We start from the raw sequence: 21,434 nt of genomic DNA on the forward strand, positions 1-21,434 counted from the left end.
ATACAGTTTCTCTTGGTTCAATGTGTTTTGGTTGGTGTGTTTCACGTTTGAGTCCTTCCAAAGATGGTTGTACTATCTTTGTTAAGGTTTTACAAACGTGGGTGCATATGCTAATTTTGAAACGTTCTTCCATGGAGCTCATATTGTCGGATGAACAGGTATTTATTGTACTATTACACAAAAATATTCTAAATTTTTGTCGGTGTCTAATTGATTGTTTTATTCACAGGGTGTAAAGATTCATGCCACTATTAGTGATGGTGAGATCAGTGTTGCATCGTCTCGCATAGATGTTGGTAGTTGGATTATTATCAGTCGTTTTTCTGTTATCGATTATGAGGATAGTTGTAGAACGACTTCTCATAGATACAAAATATTGTTCCTACCATCAACTATCGTTGACAAGACTTCACGTAGATGTGAAAATGCCTATTTTGACTTCGTTGATTTTCAAAGGATATTGGATCGTGCCCATGATGATGACTATTTAGTTGGTGTGTTTATTTTCGATTTAGTTATTGAATTTCGTTATTATTATCTTACTGATGTTAACATTGTTTAATTTTTGTTGTTTATGAAGATTTGATAGGTCGTGTCTTAAATGTAAGTCGATCTGGGACGTCCTGTGGTTTACTGATTGGGGAGCATTCTTTTCCTTCATATAGCAGTCTATGTAATGATATATGTGATTCCGAGATATGGGGTTCATATTCAACCGTCACGTTCTGTCTTAGAGATAAACGGTACTGTCTACTGAAAGTTTTAAACTGTATAATGTCGTTTTAATTATTCTATCTATCTGAATATGTGTGGCATGTTTTAATTTAGTGGTGTTGATTTGAGTTGTGAATTGTTCGGTGAGATGGCGAAAAATTTTTATGCATCTTGGAGACGCTGTGATCAAGATCATTGTGTGTGTGCTTAGATGGACCGTTATTGATTATTTTGGAGGTATTTTTAGTATACTAATTTATATTCTCTATGTTCGTTTCGTTTTAGTGTTTTGACTCTGTATTTGTTTTATCAACATAGGCAAGATCACTATATCTTCCACATCTCCTACTAAGTTCGAACTCAATCCCCGTATTCCTGAGTTAGATGAGTTTTTGGAACAGTGAGTTTCTAATACTTAATGTTTGTATTTGACTTTTTATTTTGTGGTCGCCTTCTCTCTCTCAAATCTTTTTTATAACAATGCAGATATCCGCGTAAGAGGCCATGCACGCGTGGTAGTGTGGGACGTCTACATTGAATAGTGTTATGACGTTTACATTGAATATCATTTTAAAAAATGATTTACCATGTATACAAATTATAGTTTAATTATTCTTTGTTCTTCAGACCTCTTTATTTTAATCAATAAATATATTTTTTTAATGTAGTTATTATTATTGTTTGATATTGAAGTATAGAAAGCAGAGAAAATAATATAAGTTATATATTCACATAAATAACGCATGTTTTTATTGATTTCCTGGACTCCAAGTAACTCATATTTATAAATATTTAAGAGGATTCGAATATATCCTCGATCATATCACAACTTTTAGTTTTTTCCATTTAGTGTCTATGAAAATCATGGTGTTTGAATGAATTATTTTATTGATTTCTTGGACTCCAAGTAACTCATATTTATAAATATCTAATAGGATTCGAATATATCCCCGATCATACCACAACTTTTGTTTTTTTTTTCATTTAGTAGCTATGAAAATCATGGTGTTTGAATGAATTGTTTAATTACTTATTAAAAAGGAAAAACTCGGTAGTTGAGAGGTGTATAAAATGTAAATAAAGGAAAACATTCTAAGAAACCCTAGAAAAAAATAAACAACGCGTATACCACATAATTCTTATATCTCTATATATATACATATATTTCGGTATAGGTATATATATGCGTCTATCGCGACTTCACGAGTTATCAGTCTGCATTGTTAGAATTGTTTGCATTCGGGTTCTTCGATGGAAGCGTTTGGTAATTGAGTTTTATATTACGTTTTTTAGGACGTCACTAATCGTTAGTTTTCTTTACGGTATTCTATTGATTGTTGTTATTGTATATATGATTGTTGTTCTATTGTACATGTCTAGGTGCTCACAGGCGACCACGTGTTAATTGGCAAGTTATGCCGTTTCATCTCCCGGGGGAAAATATTGTGTTTTCTAATAATTTAGATAGACGTGTTGCTGCTAGAAAACCTAAATTCCTTGCTTGGTTTAGGTGTAATCAGTCTTATCCAGAGGCAAGGAATCTTTTATACTCGGAGATTCCTTCTATGTTTGTATGGGATCGTAAAAATAGGACATGGAGGCCAAGACTAAAAGGAAATTCTGGTGCTTGTGTTGTGGACAAATCGCCGACAGAGTACGGAGAAGAGTATTATCTGAGGCTATTATTGGACATAGTTAGGGGTTCACGTAGTTTTGATGATATTAAGACTGTTGGTGGAGTCGTTTATCCTTCGTTTAGAAGTGCATACCATGCATTAGGGTTCGTTGGTTGATTATCAGAAGACAGTAATTTTTTACCATATTTTTTTTTTAGTTTCTTTATCGTGGTATACTTATTTCTTATTTTAACAAAAGTAATATATAATAAATGATATTAGAATAATTATATATATCAATTTTGTTATAATAATAAAGTTTAATTATAACATAGTATTATTCTACTTTTCCGTAATCTTATCGTTGCTTATATTTTATCAAATTAAAATAAAATAAATATATATTTTGAGATATGATACGGCGTATATATAGAGTTGTTTATCATTCTTTTAGTGTTTTGTAAACTGCAAACTTCGGTCGGTGTATTTGTGATGGATAACTCATATCGTTGCTTTTCTTTTACCGAGTTCGAGTATATAATAGATGGATCCTGCGACGTTAACAGTTGTGTGGGTAAGCTGTGTGTATTACGTATGTTCTTGTGATATGACACATATTATGTTTTGTAAGTTATAAATCGCTATAGTGTTGACTTGCCTTTTTTATGTTTTTACCGTTAAGATCTAATTGGACGTGTTATGACTGTTGGAAACTACGTTGATCCACAATATCCTTTTGAAAGCTACATGATGAACGAGATATATATCGAATTGGAGAATCAGAGGTATTGTGTATTATCCTGCTCACTACTCAAAGTATATCCATTCCTTCTAGAGTTTGGGATGCTACATGGCAGGTATTATCAGATGACATCATATATAATTACAGAAAAGCTGCCAGGGATCAAAGTAAGTCGTATAGTTATTGTTTGTGTTGTTGTTATTATATATCTTTAAGATATTGATAGCTAATTTATCTTTTGTAATTTTTTTGAAATTGTGTAGCTGTTAGTCTATCTCAGGAGCAAGTTAAAGACTTTACTCTGGTCGAAATAGAACTTCTTTTACGTGTAAGTGGGAGATCCTTAAAAGAATTCACACCTATGCCGTTTCCTGAAGATATTACTCTGGAGTAACGTGATAATCCTCTTATTCAGGATGAGAGGAATTACAATCGTGAAACTCTTAGAGTAAGAAACGAGCAGATGTTAGCCACTGTAACCGGTGAACAGAGAAGTGTTTATGATGAGATACTAGAAGCAGTAAATAAGAACAAAGGAGGTATGTTCTTTGTTTATGGTTATGGAGGTACTGGTAAAACTTATTTGTGGAGTCTATTAGGATCTGCTCTACGTTCCCAAGGTGATGTTGTTCTCAAGGTTGCATCGAGCGGGATTGCTGCGTTGTTATTAGAAGGAGGCCGAACTGCGCATTCAAGATTTGCAATCCCTATTGTGGTTAATAAGTTTACCTTCTGTTCAATCAAGAAGGAGTCGAATCTTGCCGACCTGATAAGGATTGCTAAACTCATTATATGGGACGAGGCGTTGATGATGAGTAAAGATTGTTTCGAGACTCTAGATAGAACGATGCGTGATATATTAGAAGTTGATAAGCCCTTTGGTGATAAGGTCATTGTTTTAGGAGGGGATTTTAGGCAAATATTGCCAGTGATTCCAAATGCCGGGAAGACAGAGATACTTATGGCCACTTTGAATTCGTCACCTCTGTGGCACAAATGTAGAGTGTTGAGACTTACACAGAACATGCGACTTATAGCTGGAGATAATAGCCGTGCGATGCTTGAACGAGCTGCCTTTACAAAGTGGATCTTAGACATTGGTGATGGTACGATAAATGACGATGGTAGTGGTGAAGCCGTGATTGATATTCCTGATGATCTGTTGATTAAAGACTGTAAAGATCCTATAAAAACGATCGTCAAAGAAATTTATGGGAGTTCGTTTTCGAAAGAGACTGATCCTAAATTTTTCCAAGACTGTGCCATACTGAGTCTAAGAAACGATGATGTAGATACGATAAATGATTATATGCTTTCAAAGTTATCGGGTATGTTTATTTTGTTTTAATTCCTCTTAGTTTATTTGTTTATATTTATATAATACAACGGTTGTTTTGTATATAACAGGTGTTGAAAGGACATATCTTAGCTGTGATAGCATTGATACGACTGAAGAAGTTGTCAATTACAATGATGCATCTGAAGTACCCTCAGAGAGTGTAGCCAGTAAGAATAAAGGTGATTCCAACAATATGATTTATACCGAGGAGTTTTTAAATAGTATCAAGATGTCTGGTTTCCCTAATCATGTCCTGAAGTTGAGAGAGGATACTCCTGTAATGCTTCTAAGAAATATCGACCCTAAGAATGGGTTGTGTAATGGCACAAGACTCATCATTATTAAGATGGCTAATTATGTTCTCCAGGCTCAGATAATAACAGGTAGCAAGGTTGGTGAAAAGGTACTGATTCCTAGGATATTCCTCTCTCCTTCGGAGATGAAACTTCCTTTCAGGATGAGACGCAAGCAGTTTCCTATCACATTAGCTTTTGCAATGACTATAAACAAAAGCCAAGGACAGACACTCGAAAAGGTTAGTTTGTATCTTCCAAGACCGATTTTTACTCATGGGTAACTCTTGGTCGCTGTATCGAAGGTTACATCAAGAGAAGGTTTGAAGATATTGATCACCGATAAAGACAACAAACCACAAAACAAAACATTGAATGTCGTCTACAAGGAGGTTTTTGACAAGATATGATATTTCTTTTTACTGTGTTTTGTTTTTGATATGTTGTCTCTATGTATCTCGAAATATGTTAGTTCTTTTTATTGTATAAGACCATTACATTCGGTTTTATAGTTTTTAATAGATTTAACGTTTTTCGATTTTTCACTAAGTTGGATCTCATGTATTAATGGTTTGATCTCTGATTTTTAACTGTAGTCGGATATTCCAGTGACAAACTCTATTCGATAACATATTTTAACCAAACTTTAATTGTAGCATATTATTGGGAATCTATTGACATTTCATCGAGAATGCTTCAAAACCAAATTATCATGTCATCGAAATAAACCTAATAGTTTTTAGAAAATAAAACCAAGTACATACTGTCTTTAAAGTGATCATTACAAACAGGAAAAAAAAAACATGAAATTGGTTTGAAACTGATATTGTTCTTGATTAAACTCCAGATCTCCTCTTTTTATGTTCCTTTTAAACACCGACACAAACAATCCGATTTAGATTTTTGTAAAACTATATAGCTTTGAACTAACTCAATATTATATTTAACATGAATTGTTTCTACAACATAGAGTTCAATGGGCAATCAATAACAAACTATAATGACTCAATAACATAGATTTTAGACAACTTTTCATAATTTAGATCTAAATATATTTCTGATCACGTACCCATTCGGCGGTATCCATGTGTCGAATTTCTGTCTCCATAAAACCGCAACGCATGCACTTCAACCCTATCTCCAGATCTAGAATCAGGTCGTGTTTTCGTTTTGTGCAACTTGATTGGGGTGTCTCATTAGATGTGTTGCCTTTGTCATCCTCCATAAGTAGAATATACAGATTTTATAATTCATTGTGTAAGACATGGTTAAAACAAACTTTAGTAAATAGGATGTATTACCTGAGGAGTGTTCTGTTTGGCTTTCTGATTTGATGCGGTGAATAAGTGTATTTGTTCCCATAATTCTTCTTGCTCTATCTCGGAATCTGTTGGTGAAGGTGGTGACTTTGGTTCCACGACACCAAATCTCATTACCAATGGTAGGGGATTGATGATCAACAAACCATTTTCATCGAATTTTTTTTCGTTTGTGTTTGCCATCTTCTTATGAATTCTCTCAGAAACGATAATGGTACTTATAAAATATTTTAAAGTTTTTTGAAAAGAAACCATCAAGTCAGTGTTTATAAGGTGTGCAATAATAATCAATTTTCACATTTTTCAATTTTTTATGGGGAAGCTTATGCGACTTTATGTTTGCAACTAACCGTTTGACTTTCCAGGTTTCCTATTTCATATAATTTTAAGGAAAAATGCTCAAGTAGATACATAAAGTTATAACGTAAAAGTCTACATAAATGGCATTTTTGTTATGATGTTGTATGAATATGTCATTTCCTAAAATATTGAAACATAAAATTGTCCAAATAACATAAGCCATAGAGAGAGATCATATTATTTTATGGAAAGTGTTGCAATTTAGCAAAAGTTTATATTTAGTAAAATAGTATATTTACTTATTGAGATTGCGTGTATATTTGGTGAAACTTAAAACATGGAATATATTCTCTCTGGCACGTGAAACGAACAAATCGGTCAATATCAAAATGGAAGTGTCTTGACATAAATTAGTGGATTGTTGTTGGTTTTGACAGTAAAGGGGTTTTAAATGGTAACTGTTCAAATTTTTTCTTTTAAAATAATTCAAACGAAAATAAATTTATAAGAAAGTAAGATAATTCAGACAAAACCATATCGGGCAAAGTAAGATAATTATTTTGACATTAACCCTACTCTTTTAATATAGTTTTTTGTGATACTATATTGTTTACATATATGCTTAAATATTAATTTCAGACTTGGCTGAAGATACGAAACAATGTGCATGATTATGATTTATCTAATGTAAATTTTCATTGCAATAAAATTGTCATTTAACATATATAGATGGTTTTATAGTAAACTATCTTAATAATTGGTAACATTGAGAATTGGAATATTAACATAATTTAAAAAAGAAAAATCTCAATAATTTAAAATAGAAAAATCTCAATATATATATATATATATCTATTTATTTTACTCGAAGATAATATTGTTTCTTTATCTATATTTATCCTGAAATGTTAATATTCTTAATTTTCGGTTATAGATTAATATAAAATCACATTTTTTTCTTATAAATATACTCTAAATTGCATAACCCTAAACGATAGGCATCACGCAATGGCGGATTATGATTTTGTTCGTCAATTGGACACTCAAAGATCTGACTGGAAAATTATAGTGAAAATACTCAAAAAATGGGTGGTGGATTACTCGGACGATAATCGAAGTCTAAATTTCATTCTGGTCGATGAAAGAGTAAATTTCATTAACTTAAAATGTTATTTGTGATAATTATTATTGATTTTGCTTATTGTTTTAACATACAATAATTTGTTCTTTTGTTGATCTAATGTTATCGTATAAACTTCTAGGGTTGTAGAATACAGGCTCGGGTAAACAATCAAATGATGAAGCATTTCAATCAAATATGCGAAGAAGATCAATGGTTTATGTTGACTGGATTTCTTTTGAATCCTTACAACTGGACTAATATCCAAAGTATTACAAAACACAATTACGTTATTACACTGACACAGGGAACAACGATCTCACCAGCTTTACCATTAACAAATAATTCGTTCTATAATTTTGCATCATTCCTCTCGATTTATGAATTCCCAGATGCTCATTATTATCTAATTGGTAAGAATATTTTGGTATCTTCTTATAATGCAAAATTTATAGTTCGCACTAATGTCTTAATTTTGACTAATTACAATCGCAGATTTGATTGGAGTCGTTAAAGATGCTAGATATTTTACTATTACATACCCGGATGGGACGACTACATCATCAATTCGATTTAATATAATAGATGATGAGTAAGTATATCTCAAACTGTAGGTTTTTGAAGTTTAACTAATTAATTATTAACTATATTCTTTGTCAAAATATAGGGAGTACATGCTAGAATGTGTTGCACATGGTGAGTTGGCAACTGAAATAAGAGATAAGTGTAGAGAATACGAAGGTCCCTTTGCTATATGTGTGTTAACCGATTGGTGTGTAGCAATTGACGGGGGTATGTTCTCTGATGATACATCAATATGTTATTTATAAAATCGTTGTATATAACATAACAATATTCCAATATATATGTTTTAGAGAATGTGTATATCAAATATCATGATGATGATGGTGTGTCCCGTTTTATCACTGATTCACCTATTGATGAAGTTTTGACCTTGCGCAAGAGGTAAGTATGTTTTGATGTGTTGTTTAAATTGACTTATGAAAAAAAAAAATATGTATATTTAGATCTACATGATTTTGTTATTGAAATTTCAGGATTAGAGATAGATTATATGGGCTGGATACAGATGATGTCTAATGGTTTGGGCCGATTAGAATGATTCAAAATCGATAATCCATATATATTATTAATTTTGTTAGACACTTTTTTTTTTGTATTTACAAGACTGTTTTGGGTCAAAACATTTTGTGTTATAACCAAAATTCGACTCTTTCTTTAACAAATAAATTGTGTTAACCAATAATCTATCTAGAATATTCATCATAAGTTGCAACTTTCCAAAAATGGAACATTTTTCTTTTGAAAAATACGTAAAATGAACTGATTCACGCGACACTTTCCATAACCGTTATTTGGGTGTTATATATATCTCCATTTTCTCATATACATTGTTAAAAATAAACAACAAAGTAACCCTTCTCCCCAACTGTTTCTTTGGCTTTATAAAAACATTGTCCAAAAAAATTACGTTCACTGGCTTGATGTAATGATTGTATACTGAAGAAACTATTGTATTTTTTGATTATTTTTGACTCGGTATGCTCGCGTATCTCGGTTGCGTGTATGCTTAGTACACCAGATGCAATTAGATTTTATTCTCTCATATTGCATGCTGCTAATGTCTCGAAAAAGTACATTAACGGATGAAAAGACGCCTTTGACAGACAATTGTTGTTATTGAAAATAAAACCTATAAATAAATTAATCCAATAATACATATTCAATGTTGTATGTTTCCATAAGTTTATTGGGTTGAAAAAGGAAATAATTGTCTACAATATAACGCGTATATATATATATATATATGTGTTCTCTTTCCTTCTTTTTTTTTTACTTTTCCTTTTGTGTTCTTGACAGAGAAAAAAAAATGTCTCATGTTGTTGATATCTTTAGGTTAGATTATTACACCACCGGCGGTGAAGTTCGTGTGCAAGTTGTTCGACTCTGGAAGAATGTAAATTTCTTTGGTGATACAATTGAGATGATTCTCGCTGACGATCGGGTATTTCGTTATGTAGTTGTTATTTCTTTATATATTTCATAGGGTTGTTTTTAAAAGCAATTTTTCTTTTGGATTTTACACTTGAACTTATGCGAAATCGATCTTAGGGTCATCGTATAGGCGCAACTGTCATGCCCGATGAAATCGCTCTGCATGGACCTGTACTTAAACAAGGTTACTGGTTTAGGGTTCGTTGATTCGTTGTTAAGAAGGCCAGTGGTTCGATATGCATAACCGTAAACAGGCATCGGTTTATTTTCGGATCTCATACGGTCGTGATTCCTATCTCTCCAGTAACCCATAATTTACACTTGCATCTCAATTGCACACGCTTCTTTGACATCGTGACTCGCGGATTAGATTTTGAGTTTTTAATTGGTAATATTGGTAACCATCTGTTAGTTTTGTGACAATTTTAGTATAATATATCGTTTTGTTAATATCACTTTTTTGTATTCGATATAGATGTAATGGGAACCGTGTTGAAGATGGGTGATCTCTGTGAGATAAACAGCGATGCTTATGAGGATAATGCAACATATGTTCGATTCAAACTTCTTGATGCAGGGTAAAATCTATGAGTTTATATCCATATGTCGTTTGTTTATGCAAAAAAAAAAAAAAAACAATGTATCGTTTTGGTTTTATGACATCTAAACTGGAAGAACCTTTTTGTTCTATTTTAATCAATTAGGAGAGATTGTGTATTGCCATGTATCGCCCGTGGGAATTTGGCTAAGAATCTGCATAGTGTTTATCAGCGTAATCAAAGTGAATCAGTGGTGTTTGTGCTGAGGTTTTGGAAGATGACTAATGGTCAAGGTAGGTTTTTATTCCTTTTTTTTAGTATTTTAGAATAGCTAATCTTGCATTCTTCTAATTCTGATTCGTAAAATTAATGATAGGTGTTGATAAGAATTCGGTTGTCCTATGCTCTTACCCTCCTTGCTCTGATTTCCTGTGTAATCCTGTTGATGACGAGATTGACGATTTCAGGGCTAAGTAAGTATTAAATTTAATTTTTCTTTATTGACATATTTTGTTAGTTTATTTTTAGATATATTGATCTAACATATCGATTTTTTTTTTTGTAGGCGATACCGCCTTAACTAATGCACTATCGATGGAATGTCAATTCCTTATCTTTCTTTTTAATGTTTTATAAAACTATTATATTATGATACTTATTAAATGATATCGGTTGTTGTTTAATCTACTATTTTGGTTTGACTCTATGCATACTGCATTATGTCTTATTTATATTATGAATGTTATGAATGATTATGTCTTATTTATATTATGAATGTTATGAATGATATCGTTACATTGTCTTTAGTGTTTAGAATAAATTTGTATATCAATGGTTTTGTAGTGTTTTGTCTTTTTTGGTGATGTATGGTGATTTGAAAAGTTGATTTTTAAACTATAGTCTACTCAAAGGGCTAAGTATTCATTGCGTTTTTAAAAATATATCTGACAACTTCTGATATATTTGAATAGATGGATATCTATAGTTTTTGATATATGTATATGTATAATATTTTGTAGATGTATATCTCCAATATACAATAAACTTAACATTTTTGATTATATATATAATATTAATGCCTAAACCGCATATAAACGATAAACGATTGTGTCTTAATCGATTGGAGTGTAAATAAAATAAAGGAATGGATAATCAGGCATATGTCATTATTCTTAATAATGTTCTGTCAAAAAATACCCCGTGTTGGATTATTAAAAAGTATGTCAATAACATATATAATAACTGATTTGATTCTAAATCTTTTTGATGTCAACGATTTATTATGTTACATTTAAATTATATATCATCTGAGCCCAAAATTTGTATACATCTTATGGGCCAAAAAATTTCGTGTTGTAACCAAAATTCGACTATTCCTTTAACAAATAAATTGTGATGGTCTTGGATGGTCAAAAGGTTAGTCCTATAATTTATGAATATCTCGGTTATTGCCCTGATCTATTAAATTTATTAGTAATTAATAATGTTTTCAATATCAATCATATTGTTAATGTGTTATCTTAATATTTTCTAATTTTATTACGTATAATAATTCTTTCATCTAATTAAAGGGTTTTAAAATTCAAAATAATGAGAAAAAAGTCAAATAGAATTGTCAAACAAAATAAATGAAAACATCAAATGAAATTGGTAGATTCAATGGCTAGGGAAAATAGGTGAGTGATCAAAAAAGTAGCCATCTTCAATGTTGTTAAAATCATCAGTGTAGTCAAGCCTGCAAGAACAAGATAAATAATGAGTCGAATATTCAAAAAATTTGTTTAGTAAATTTACAAGATGATAACAGTGAACAATGCTTACATAAAATGAGAATTTTCGACTTCAGGAATTGGAGGATCGAACAATATTTCAGAAAATTCTCGACCAGAACAAACACATATTTCATCTGTACAATATAGAAAATTATATTAGCTACAATTGATATAAATATAAATTGATATATGGTTGGTCGATAGAATGAGAAATAACCTCCATATCGACACATCTCCCAAAATCTCAATACACAGAAAACGATTTTGCGACGAGAAGTATTTTTCCATAAGGACTCAAAATGTTCAGCATCTCTTCCCCACGCTATGCAATTGATGTCGACACCCCTAAAAATCAGAATTAATATATCATTTTCCTTAACATCGAGAATATGATAGTAAAGATTTATATATGTATTAGTCTTTGTATCAATGGATTCTTACTCAAAATCTCTTATTGTAAATTTTAGAACACTTGAGTTGATTCTCTGATTTCCGATCCAAAATTGGTCTTGACGTTCCAATTGACAAACTTTGATAATACCTCTGATCAAATCAACTAGCATAAAGCAATATATTCATATAATTAAGTAGAGTATTAATTAATCTAATTGAGTATAATGAAATACTAAGAAAACATACCAACGTCTATGTTTTCCATCAGAGATTCGTCAAGGACATTTCTAAAATTAACAAATGAATACAACTGGTCATCTGATTTAGACGATGTCTTCTCAACATGAGTATCCTCATCGATACAGATATGGAGACCATTGACTGTAATCCTCGAAGTTCCTATGTGTGGAGTAATTTTGAAGTTACCAATGAAATACCAATCTTTATCACACATCATGCCTTCATAATGGTCTACTAAACGATTCGGAATCGATGCACGTATTCGATCACCCTAGATTTTCAGTTAAAACATAATGATGGTATTGATAATATATTAAGATTCAGACAGTAATATATTAAGATTCAGACAGTATGTTATTTTTGAAGTTATACTTACATGTTCGTCTGCGAATATAAACGATCGCTGAATACCGTGAACACCTAGGCTTTCCTCGACACTCTTGATAACTTGAACACAGATAGAAGATCGATCAGATGCTATACCTAAATCAGAAATCATCGTGCAAGGAGACATTTTTTTCAAAAATAGATGCAGTTATTCTTAACAATGAATAGAATCTGATTACGAGTAACAAATGGGTACTACTTTAAATTGAAAACCACCGTTACGACAACCAATAGTAGTGTTTGCAATGTTTTGAAAAATAACGGTCATATTTACCACCGCTAATTTAGTTGACTATATATGTCATGTTTTGTTATAATTATAATATAATAATTATGAAAATCAAAAATAGAAAGAACCTCATCAGAATCATTACTAGGTGATAAAATGACATATAATTGTGATGATTATTAATATTTATTTTATTGTGATAATAGTTGTGATACTAGCTTTTTTTGAGGCTTAGACATAGAAATTTTTTTTCTGAAGGAATATTTATTAGATTTTATTTTGTTTATTATATAAAGTACAATTTTTTCTATATTTGATTAATATTAATGGTATAATTTTATTTTATTATTGTAAATAAGTGTTGTTCATCTTAAAAAATGATATATACCGGAAAGTTTGACAAAACATATTTTACAATTTAACTATTATTCATAAACTCAAATATAAAAATATTATACGAATTCTTAAATATATAAAGCCCGTGCTTGGCAAAAATTGAAAATAAAAATGTGATGTTTATGTTACGAGAATTTCAATAATCAAATTATAATAAGGTTTATATAATGATTGTGCCTGCGCGACGCGGGCAGATACCTAGTAAAATTTAAAAACTGAAATCAAAAAACCAAACCAAGAACCAATTTTGGGTATTATCACAATTTCTGGGTAGCTCGAACCGAAAATCATCGAACTCAAAAAAATCATCCCGCCTCTCTAAACCCTAAACGCTCAAACGAACACCCTAAGATCGATCTGCTCGAATCTTGTAAACTATTGCGTATTCTCGTTCGAAGCGGTGCGCCGGCCTCCTCTGAACTCGTGTTATTCTCCCAATCTCGGTTCTCCTCCGCCATTTCGCAGTTAGGTAAACATCTTCTGCAATTTGGGGATTTTTTAATTTTTCAATCGATTTGTCAATTTCGGTTTGTTTAGGTTGCACATTGGATAGTTTAGTTACTTATATAGGTCGATTTAGTTTTCTCTGTGTTAAAATTTCACGTGTTGCGGTAGAATCGAGCTGAATCGTAGGTTTGTATAGTGAATCTGTGGAAAACGAGACAACTGGTACAATTGGGATAACTGAATGAAGTTGGACAACTGGTACAATAGGGATAACTGAATGAAATAGGACAACTGGTACAATTGGGATAACTGAATCAAATGGGACAACTGGTACAATTGGGATAACTGAATGAAATGGGACAACTGATACAATTGGGATAACTGAATGAAATGGGACAACTGGTTCATTTGGGATAACTGAATGAAATGGAACAACTGGTACAATTGAGATAACAATCACAATCTGTTTGTTGTAGCTTTCCTTATTTCTGCTTAATCTGCTGTAGAGAAGAAACAAGGAGGAAGAAAAGTGGGTTGTGTCTGTAAATCAATACAGAGATTATTGTCCAATATGTTTGGGTCTTTTTTGTTGGCGCTGAATCTGATTAGGGGTTCAACAAGGGCTGAACCTGTCTACTGTTGTTGTAGTCCCTCTCCATGTTTGTGTTTGTGTGTCTTTGTTTGTTCTATCTGGTTTTGTAGCAAAGATAATCTGATATTTTTCTTTAATTTGAAACACTGAATCCTTCTTCTAAAGACAACATCAGATCATCAACATAAAAATTGAAAGAAGAGAAAGTTTCAATGAATTTAGTGTTAATAAATCATAAATTGCCTACATGAATTTCAATGATGCAGCATAAATTACAAATTGTTATTTGCAGAAATAAAATAAAAAATGAAAAAAGAAGAAAAAGATGATTCATTTGCAGAGGAAGAAGTTACAGCTTTTTAGTATTTTGACCCACAATGAGATTTGGATTTATACACAGAGATGCCATCCATTCAAGGTCGGTCCGAATCTTGAACCAGGTCGACCCATCAGCCCCACTTTTTTTTTCTTTTTTGTCTTTGTCCTGTCATGAACTTTTGTAGTTGAAGAGAGAAAAGAAGGTTTTTAGGGAGATTTAACTACTCTGTTGGGCATTGTGGTTGTCTCTCTTAAGCTGGACTTTCAGTTTCTTACCGCCTAAATGGCGACCGTTCATCATGTTAATAGCGTTCTGAGCGGCTGCTTGTGAGTCATAACTAACAAAACCTGCAACCAACAATAACGTACAAAAGAAACGCATTCATTCTTCTACCTTTTACAATGTCTAATCTTGAGTATCAAAAACCAAAACAAAAAGAGAGCTTACCGAAACATTTGCTTACACCAGTGGCTTTGTCAACGAAAACCTTTGCGCTCAGAACAATACCGAAAGGTTGAAATGCAGACGCGAGTTCTTGATCCCCAAATTCCCGAGGTATGTTATAGATAAAGAGATTCGCACCTTCCGGACCTAAAGAACCAAAATAACGTTTTCAGGTCTAAAGATATGAGAGAAGAAAATGAATAAGAATTTTTAACACTAACCTTCGGTTTGAACAACGGAACTCAAACCAATTCCTAAAGGTGTTGACCCTCCATTGTTGGCAATGCCAGGTGATATTGATCCAGGAGAGCTACTTAGAGGACGAGGACTCATGATACCTCTAGGATAAGCGAGTGGATAAGGAAGACCTCGTACAGGGGGATAACCAGAGCCCATGTAATTTGCTGGAGGCAAAGGAAAGTTTCTACGGGCCAGACGAGGTGGCACAGAGTCAGGTGAGGTTCCTTGCAAACCGTTGTTGTTATTACCTTGGTTTGGTTGTGCAATCATATTAGGAAATGGAGCTTGATTTTGAATTGGTGGTAGCATGTAACCATAAGTTCCAGGAGCCTGCTGTGGAAATGAAAAAGAAGGATTCTAATTAGTAACGAGAGTTGGATGAAGCAAATGTTATAGCTTGAACAAAAGAAAGCAACGTTAGGCTTGCTTACATGATAGCCATATCCATTATATGGTGGAGCATAACTCATTGGTAATGCTCCAAACAATGAGGGATTTGTTGGATCAGCGTTAGCTAATCGAGCGATGTGAGACTGAGCTTTTTGAAGTCTTCTTGTGTGCCTCTCCCTTTCTGTGTCTGCCCATTTGACAACTAAAGGAACAGTCGAACCCTAAGAAGAAAACAAAAGAAAAAGGCTGGTATTGTCACACTACACAGGAGAAGTCTTTATTATGTATAAAAGATCAGTTTTCAAACTAGCAAAAGTAATCACCTCCATTTTATGTTTTCCATTGATGGATTCCATGGCAGAAACAGCTTGTTCTTTTGTCTCGTACTTAAGAAATGCACAGCCTAATAAAAATCCGAAAATCAAACCTTGGTAAAGTAAAATGGAATCTAAAGATCAGAATAACGAGAGAGAACACAGAGATGGATTATTAACCTTTGCTTGTTTGTTGAGCACCTCTTAGAATCTGTAGATCCTTTATGGTCCCATACTTGGAGAACAGCGATAAAACTTCAGCTTCAGAGACATTCTTTGGAAGCATACCGACAAAAAGCTTGTGCTCTGGATTGTAGAATAGAGTCCAATACATCAATTGATGGTACAAGAATAAATAAAGAACAATCAGATATATAGAAGCAGTTGAAACCAGTGATCGTGTTACCTAGCCTTTCCAATTCGCCATCTGCATATTTTACTTGCAATAGACTGGATGCCTAAGTAAAACACAGAAAAGCTAGTTAGAGACCGATAAAGATCAAAGATTGATAATCATCCCAAAGGCTTATTGTCAAAGAAAGAATCGAAAGAACCATTGTCCGAGATGGTAAAAACACACAGAAATTCATCAAAAAATGTTGCATTTTTGTCACAGAATGCATTTTTGCCAAGATTTCTAAGAACAAAGATCAACCTAACACTCTGCCTTGAAGAAGAGTTACCCGAGCCCCATTGATCTTCTTCTAGCAATTTACTAGTAGTTTTACCAATGATTGCAGTTTCTTGGGTTTGAAGAAATCACTTGAAAACAATGTCATAAGATTATAACCAAACTGGATCGAAAAGATTCTATTCTGATTCGGAAAAAAAAGAAAATTGATGTTCACCTAATTAGGCAAGGAAACGCTTCGTGCGAAGCATGTATACAAATCACAAATTGCCTCTTCTGGAAAAATGCAGTTCCAAAAATAATAATAATTGAAAACATTTAACAAATCTCGAGATTCTAAACCTGACTTAGAATAAATGTGCGATGGGAAATTCAATCATTAGAAACTACAGAATATCAATCGAATTCAAACATCTGAAAAAATAAATTCTCCAGAAAGAAAAAAAAAAAAAAGAGAGAGTCAGAAATTAAAACATACCCCTGGCAATGTCTTCTTGTTATGACAAGCATTGACCAACTTATCTGCTTCATCTCTCGATGGACATAGCAGAAAACAACAACCTATATCGGGAGGCAAAAAAATAAAGTTAGGGTTTCAAAAATTCAAATAAATCTCGACGAATCACGCGAATCAAACACAACATTCTCGAATTGAAAACTTAAAAAACCGAAAATTCCATTAAAAAAAAAATCGAAGGGAGAAGAAGAAAGAGAAACAGAGGATGAGAAATAAAGAGGCGTGAAGAAGAAGAAGAAACCTCGAGAGGCGCGTGTAATCTTGTCCTTGATGATATTGACCTCGTCGACGACAGCGAACTCTTGAAACAATGCAAGGAGTTGAGATTCCGACATATGTTTCGGAATCTGTCCGACGAAAAGCTTAACGCAATCTTCTTCCTCATTCTTCTCCCTATTCTCCTCCTTTCCTTCCGCCATTGTTGTCTCCGTCTCTCCTTCTTCTCTCTCTCTCTCTCTATTGACAAATTGGTCGTCTCTCTCTCTCCTGTCTTCGTCGTCTTCTCCTTCTCTCTTCTGAGTTTTTCTCTCTCTCTCTTAACAATTTTTTTTTTGTTTCTAAAATTAATTTATTTAATAAATGAAGAAGGAACAAAAAAAAAAGAAAATTCAATTATGAAGGAGAGGAAGAAAATGGTGGAATTTGAGAAGTTGGAATTAAATTAAATGCGGACAAAAATCGCCCTTTCTGTTACGAATAATTTACGATGTTTGCCATTACAGCTGTACAAAGGGAAATGCGAAGCTTTATGATGCGAGGGAACACTTCGGATTGTTTTGTCTCGTTATGGGAATGCAATCGAATTTACGAAATTACCCTCCCACTTTACCCGCGTCGCATTGTGTTTCTGTTTCTCTCTCTCTCACTCTGTTTACTATTCCAAAATCTAATATTGTAGTCAAACATGAGTTGTTTATTTTTTTTTGTTTTTTATTTTAAAATAAAAGAGTTTCCGACAACAAGAAAAATAAATAAATAAAGTTTGTTTGACATCAACTTGTATTGTTGTTTAGTTAAAACAAGGGAAGCTGTCAGTTTTGAAAATTATACATTATATAATTAGGCTAAAATTTCGAAACCTCTTATTGGATAAGTAAAAACTATTTGAACAAGATGAGGTGTTGGGTGGGGGAGTTCCGAAAAAATATAACTTTTTTTTGACATATGCATGTTTTAGCATAAGAAAAAATGTAAGACTATTTTAGTGAGACATTATTATCACTAGGTGAATATCCGCACGTAACGTGCAGGTTTTTTTCTTCAACTATTTCAAATTTATATATTTTTATATTTTCTTAAAAAATATAAACATTATTTATTATGTGTTAGTATATTAGTATAAATCAATCAATTTAAAATACAATATCATTAAAAATCAAGAGTTAATATTTACATAAATTTTTGTTTAATTATCTATCAATATATTTAATTAATTATAATATACTTGTTTAATATCTACATAAATGTTATTTAAAAATCAATTAATAGATATTTTTTGAGTAGTTTAAAATTTAAAATTAAAATTTATTAATTAATTTTCTTTTTTAAAAGTGTAATTTTAAATAGATTGTTTCTTCAACTATTTTAAATTTATATATTTTGTAATTTTTTTTTAAAAAAATATGATCATCATTTGTTAATATTTTATTATAAATCAATTAATTAAAAATATAATATCATTAAAAATCAAGAAATTATTAAAAATATCAATTTTTAATTAATTATAACATAAATTCTTGTTTAATATTTACATAAATGTTATTTAAAAATCAATTAAAAAACTTTTCATTTTTTTGAGTGGTTTAACATTTAAAATTTATTAATTAATTTTTTTTAAAATGACACATGTCATTCTCATATCAATTCTCAAATGCTGATATGTCATTTATATGGAGAGAGTTGAGCAACTTTTATATATAAGATTGTGATTTTGTTATACACATGGCTATAAATAAGGGATATTTTGAAAAATACCACCAAAGTAATTTTTTTATTAAAAGAAATCAGATCATAAACCAGAAATAAGTATAATCTCTACAAATTAATACTTATTAAATTAATATATTTTTTAAGTTCCAAATTAATTTTTTAACTGATTTTTATATCAATAAATTAACAAATCGATAAATTAATAAAATTTTACAATCCTGAAATTATTAATTTATAGAGGTTTAACTGAATTCATAAATTGATATCTAAAATAATAGACAATAGTACATATATAATAACAAAAAAGAAAAAAACCTCTCGACAAGAAGAAGAAAAAACCTAGCCGCCGTCTTGCTTGGTAATCGATTCTGGTGGCTTTTTCAGCACCGGAGTCGGGATCCTTTTGCTCTATGCTTTCTGGCTTCTCTTTTATCTAATCCTCTTTGTTTTTATCTATGATTTCATCAAGTTTGAAGATGGTTTTTCATTTCAGGTCTAGATCTATTTATAGATCTTTTTTGTTTTTGAATCCTCTTTGTTTGGTGTGGTTGATTTCAGTCTTTGAGTGGTTTAATTTTCAGTACTGACCGGTTTTAGGATGTTGTGAGGCTGGAGGTGCCGGATCCTTTGGATTGACGGTGTGGTTCGTCCGCAAACACCTCGAGTTTTTTCGCTTCTTTTCCTTAATCGTTTTGTTAGCTCTGTTTTCTGCCGGTTCTGGGTTTTGTGCAGGCTTGCAATCTTCTTGTTCGGTGGAGGTCGCTTTGGTTTCTCTCCGGTTCGTTCTTTTTGCCGCTCTTGCTTTGTGAAGATTGGTGTTATCCGGATTGGATCATTCGCTCCTTGTCTCTACCCTTCAGATCTGTTCAAGATCTAGTCCATTCGTAAAGCTTCTTTCTAGGCGTTCAACCGTCGTTCTCGACTTCGCCGCATCTGGAAGAATCATGTTTCTATCTTGCCGGATTATGAAGCTTAGGAATCAATGTTTTAACTGCTGTTCTACATCTTAATAGGAGGAATATGTTGCCTTGGGCATCTTCGTTAATTTCTCTCAAAAAGATCTCCAGAAGTTTGAAGTTTTGTTGGGTTTGTACTATCTCTTAGTATCGGATTAAATTGCTCTCGTCTTATTTTCAGTCATAGTTTTGAACTTTGTGGCTTAGATTTTATGCTTTGTATTTGTAGTTTCGTTTCCCTTTGATAGGGCTTTGTCTCCGAGGAAATTATGTTTTCCGTCGGCTTTGACTCCGGAGAAGTTATCGTTTTCCTCCGGCTATGTATCTGTTGTGTATCCGTGAAAGGTTTGCAATAAAATTTCTAGATGACAAAAAACAAAAGCTAATCTATATCGAAATCTGACTTATATTGGATGCAATAACTAAAATTCACCGAACATCAAATAAAATTCCATCAAAAAGAGCATAATTAAGCTTCTTTAAAATGTGTCAAATCAAAACAAAGCTTACCAACTTCAAATTATGATTGATTATAAGAATTTCTAAAGCTTGAGTTTCAAATCATCTTAAATCATATGAAAATCACTGAATTATCTGTTAGTCAATTTTGTACACTAAAATATTGGTGTTTCATAAATAAATTTTTACTTTTGTTAGCATAAGTGTTATAATCTTATTTTTATATATTATGAATTTCTTTTCTTTTTTTAGTTTGTCTTTTCTGAAAAAATGATATTTTCATTAAAAATTGAGATATCGAAAAATAAAGTATGAAAAAACTATTCAATAACTAGTTTTCAAAATGTTATTTTTTTCTAATTCCTATAGTTTACTCTATAAATTGCACCAAAAAAAGATAACCATCAACATTTGTTTCCACAAATTACAGCATTTGCAGCAGTATTCCGTAAACAAATCGAACCTTAAATACTTGGCCAGTTAACTCTTGTGTAACATAGCTAGGAAACCCCTTTTTAAAAGTGAAAGAAAACTCACTTTTAAAAACATTCTTTACGTAAAATGGATAAACGCGAAAAGAGAGTTTGACCGTAAGATCTCTAAAATAATGAAAGAGGATCACAACTGAAAGGTCATTGTCAAAGGGCAAAATAGTCAGAGAAAATATAGAATGGCAGAACCGTAGATAAATCGTAAACCGATGGGCGAAACACAAGCCATGACAGACTGTCCCGCCAACACGACCAGAAAACAAAGACTCGAGCAGCTCCAACTTGCTCCT

At 32.0% G+C, this 21,434-nt stretch overlaps 2 protein-coding genes across 3 annotated transcripts; one reads left to right on the top strand and one right to left on the bottom strand.

The window, feature by feature from the left end:
• Window positions 1-3,029: 3,029 nt before the first annotated feature.
• LOC112085138 (ATP-dependent DNA helicase PIF1-like) lies at window positions 3,030-8,544 on the top strand. Its single transcript, XM_024154162.1, has 9 exons — window positions 3,030-3,115; window positions 3,166-3,239; window positions 3,336-3,400; window positions 3,488-3,611; window positions 3,672-4,400; window positions 4,480-4,984; window positions 8,111-8,235; window positions 8,319-8,409; window positions 8,502-8,544. The coding sequence occupies exons 1-9, from the start codon at window positions 3,030-3,032 to the stop codon at window positions 8,542-8,544; spliced, it is 1,842 nt and encodes a 613-aa protein (XP_024009930.1).
• A 6,140-nt stretch (window positions 8,545-14,684) lies between these two features.
• LOC18015003 (RNA-binding protein BRN1) lies at window positions 14,685-17,826 on the bottom strand. Of its 2 annotated transcripts, none has more exons than XM_024154398.1 (9): window positions 17,551-17,826; window positions 17,271-17,353; window positions 16,568-16,619; window positions 16,342-16,467; window positions 16,171-16,250; window positions 15,889-16,068; window positions 15,439-15,787; window positions 15,221-15,364; window positions 14,685-15,120 (listed from the first exon to the last, which is right to left on the bottom strand). In XM_024154398.1, the coding sequence occupies exons 1-9, from the start codon at window positions 17,726-17,728 to the stop codon at window positions 14,990-14,992; spliced, it is 1,323 nt and encodes a 440-aa protein (XP_024010166.1). In that variant the 5' UTR covers window positions 17,729-17,826; the 3' UTR covers window positions 14,685-14,989. The 2 variants fall into 2 exon arrangements, with proteins under 2 accessions (XP_024010166.1, XP_006396539.1); XM_006396476.2 differs by having other exon boundaries at window positions 15,439-15,790; window positions 17,551-17,824.
• Between the last annotated feature and the right edge of the window lie 3,608 nt (window positions 17,827-21,434).

This window comes from Eutrema salsugineum, unplaced genomic scaffold, assembly GCF_000478725.1.
Source record: "Eutrema salsugineum unplaced genomic scaffold, Eutsalg1_0 scaffold_3, whole genome shotgun sequence".
Taxonomy (NCBI): Eukaryota; Viridiplantae; Streptophyta; class Magnoliopsida; order Brassicales; family Brassicaceae; genus Eutrema; species Eutrema salsugineum.

Bases quoted from the DNA above. Each gene is read 5' to 3' on its own strand.
- LOC112085138 (XM_024154162.1), top strand. From the start codon at position 3,030: ATGACTGTTGGAAACTACGTTGATCCACAATATCCTTTTGAAAGCTAC. The intron at 3,612-3,671 runs GTATGTTCTTTG...GGAGTCTATTAG, and splicing joins AGTAAATAAGAACAAAGGAG to GATCTGCTCTACGTTCCCAA. The intron at 8,236-8,318 runs GTATGTTCTCTG...TATATGTTTTAG, and splicing joins GTGTGTAGCAATTGACGGGG to AGAATGTGTATATCAAATAT.
- LOC18015003 (XM_006396476.2), bottom strand. From the start codon at position 17,728: ATGGCGGAAGGAAAGGAGGAGAATAGGGAGAAGAATGAGGAAGAAGAT. The intron at 16,620-17,270 runs GTATGTTTTAAT...TGTTTTACTTAG, and splicing joins ACAAGAAGACATTGCCAGGG to GCATCCAGTCTATTGCAAGT. The intron at 16,069-16,170 runs GTGATTACTTTT...TTTTCTTCTTAG, and splicing joins ATGGAAAACATAAAATGGAG to GGTTCGACTGTTCCTTTAGT.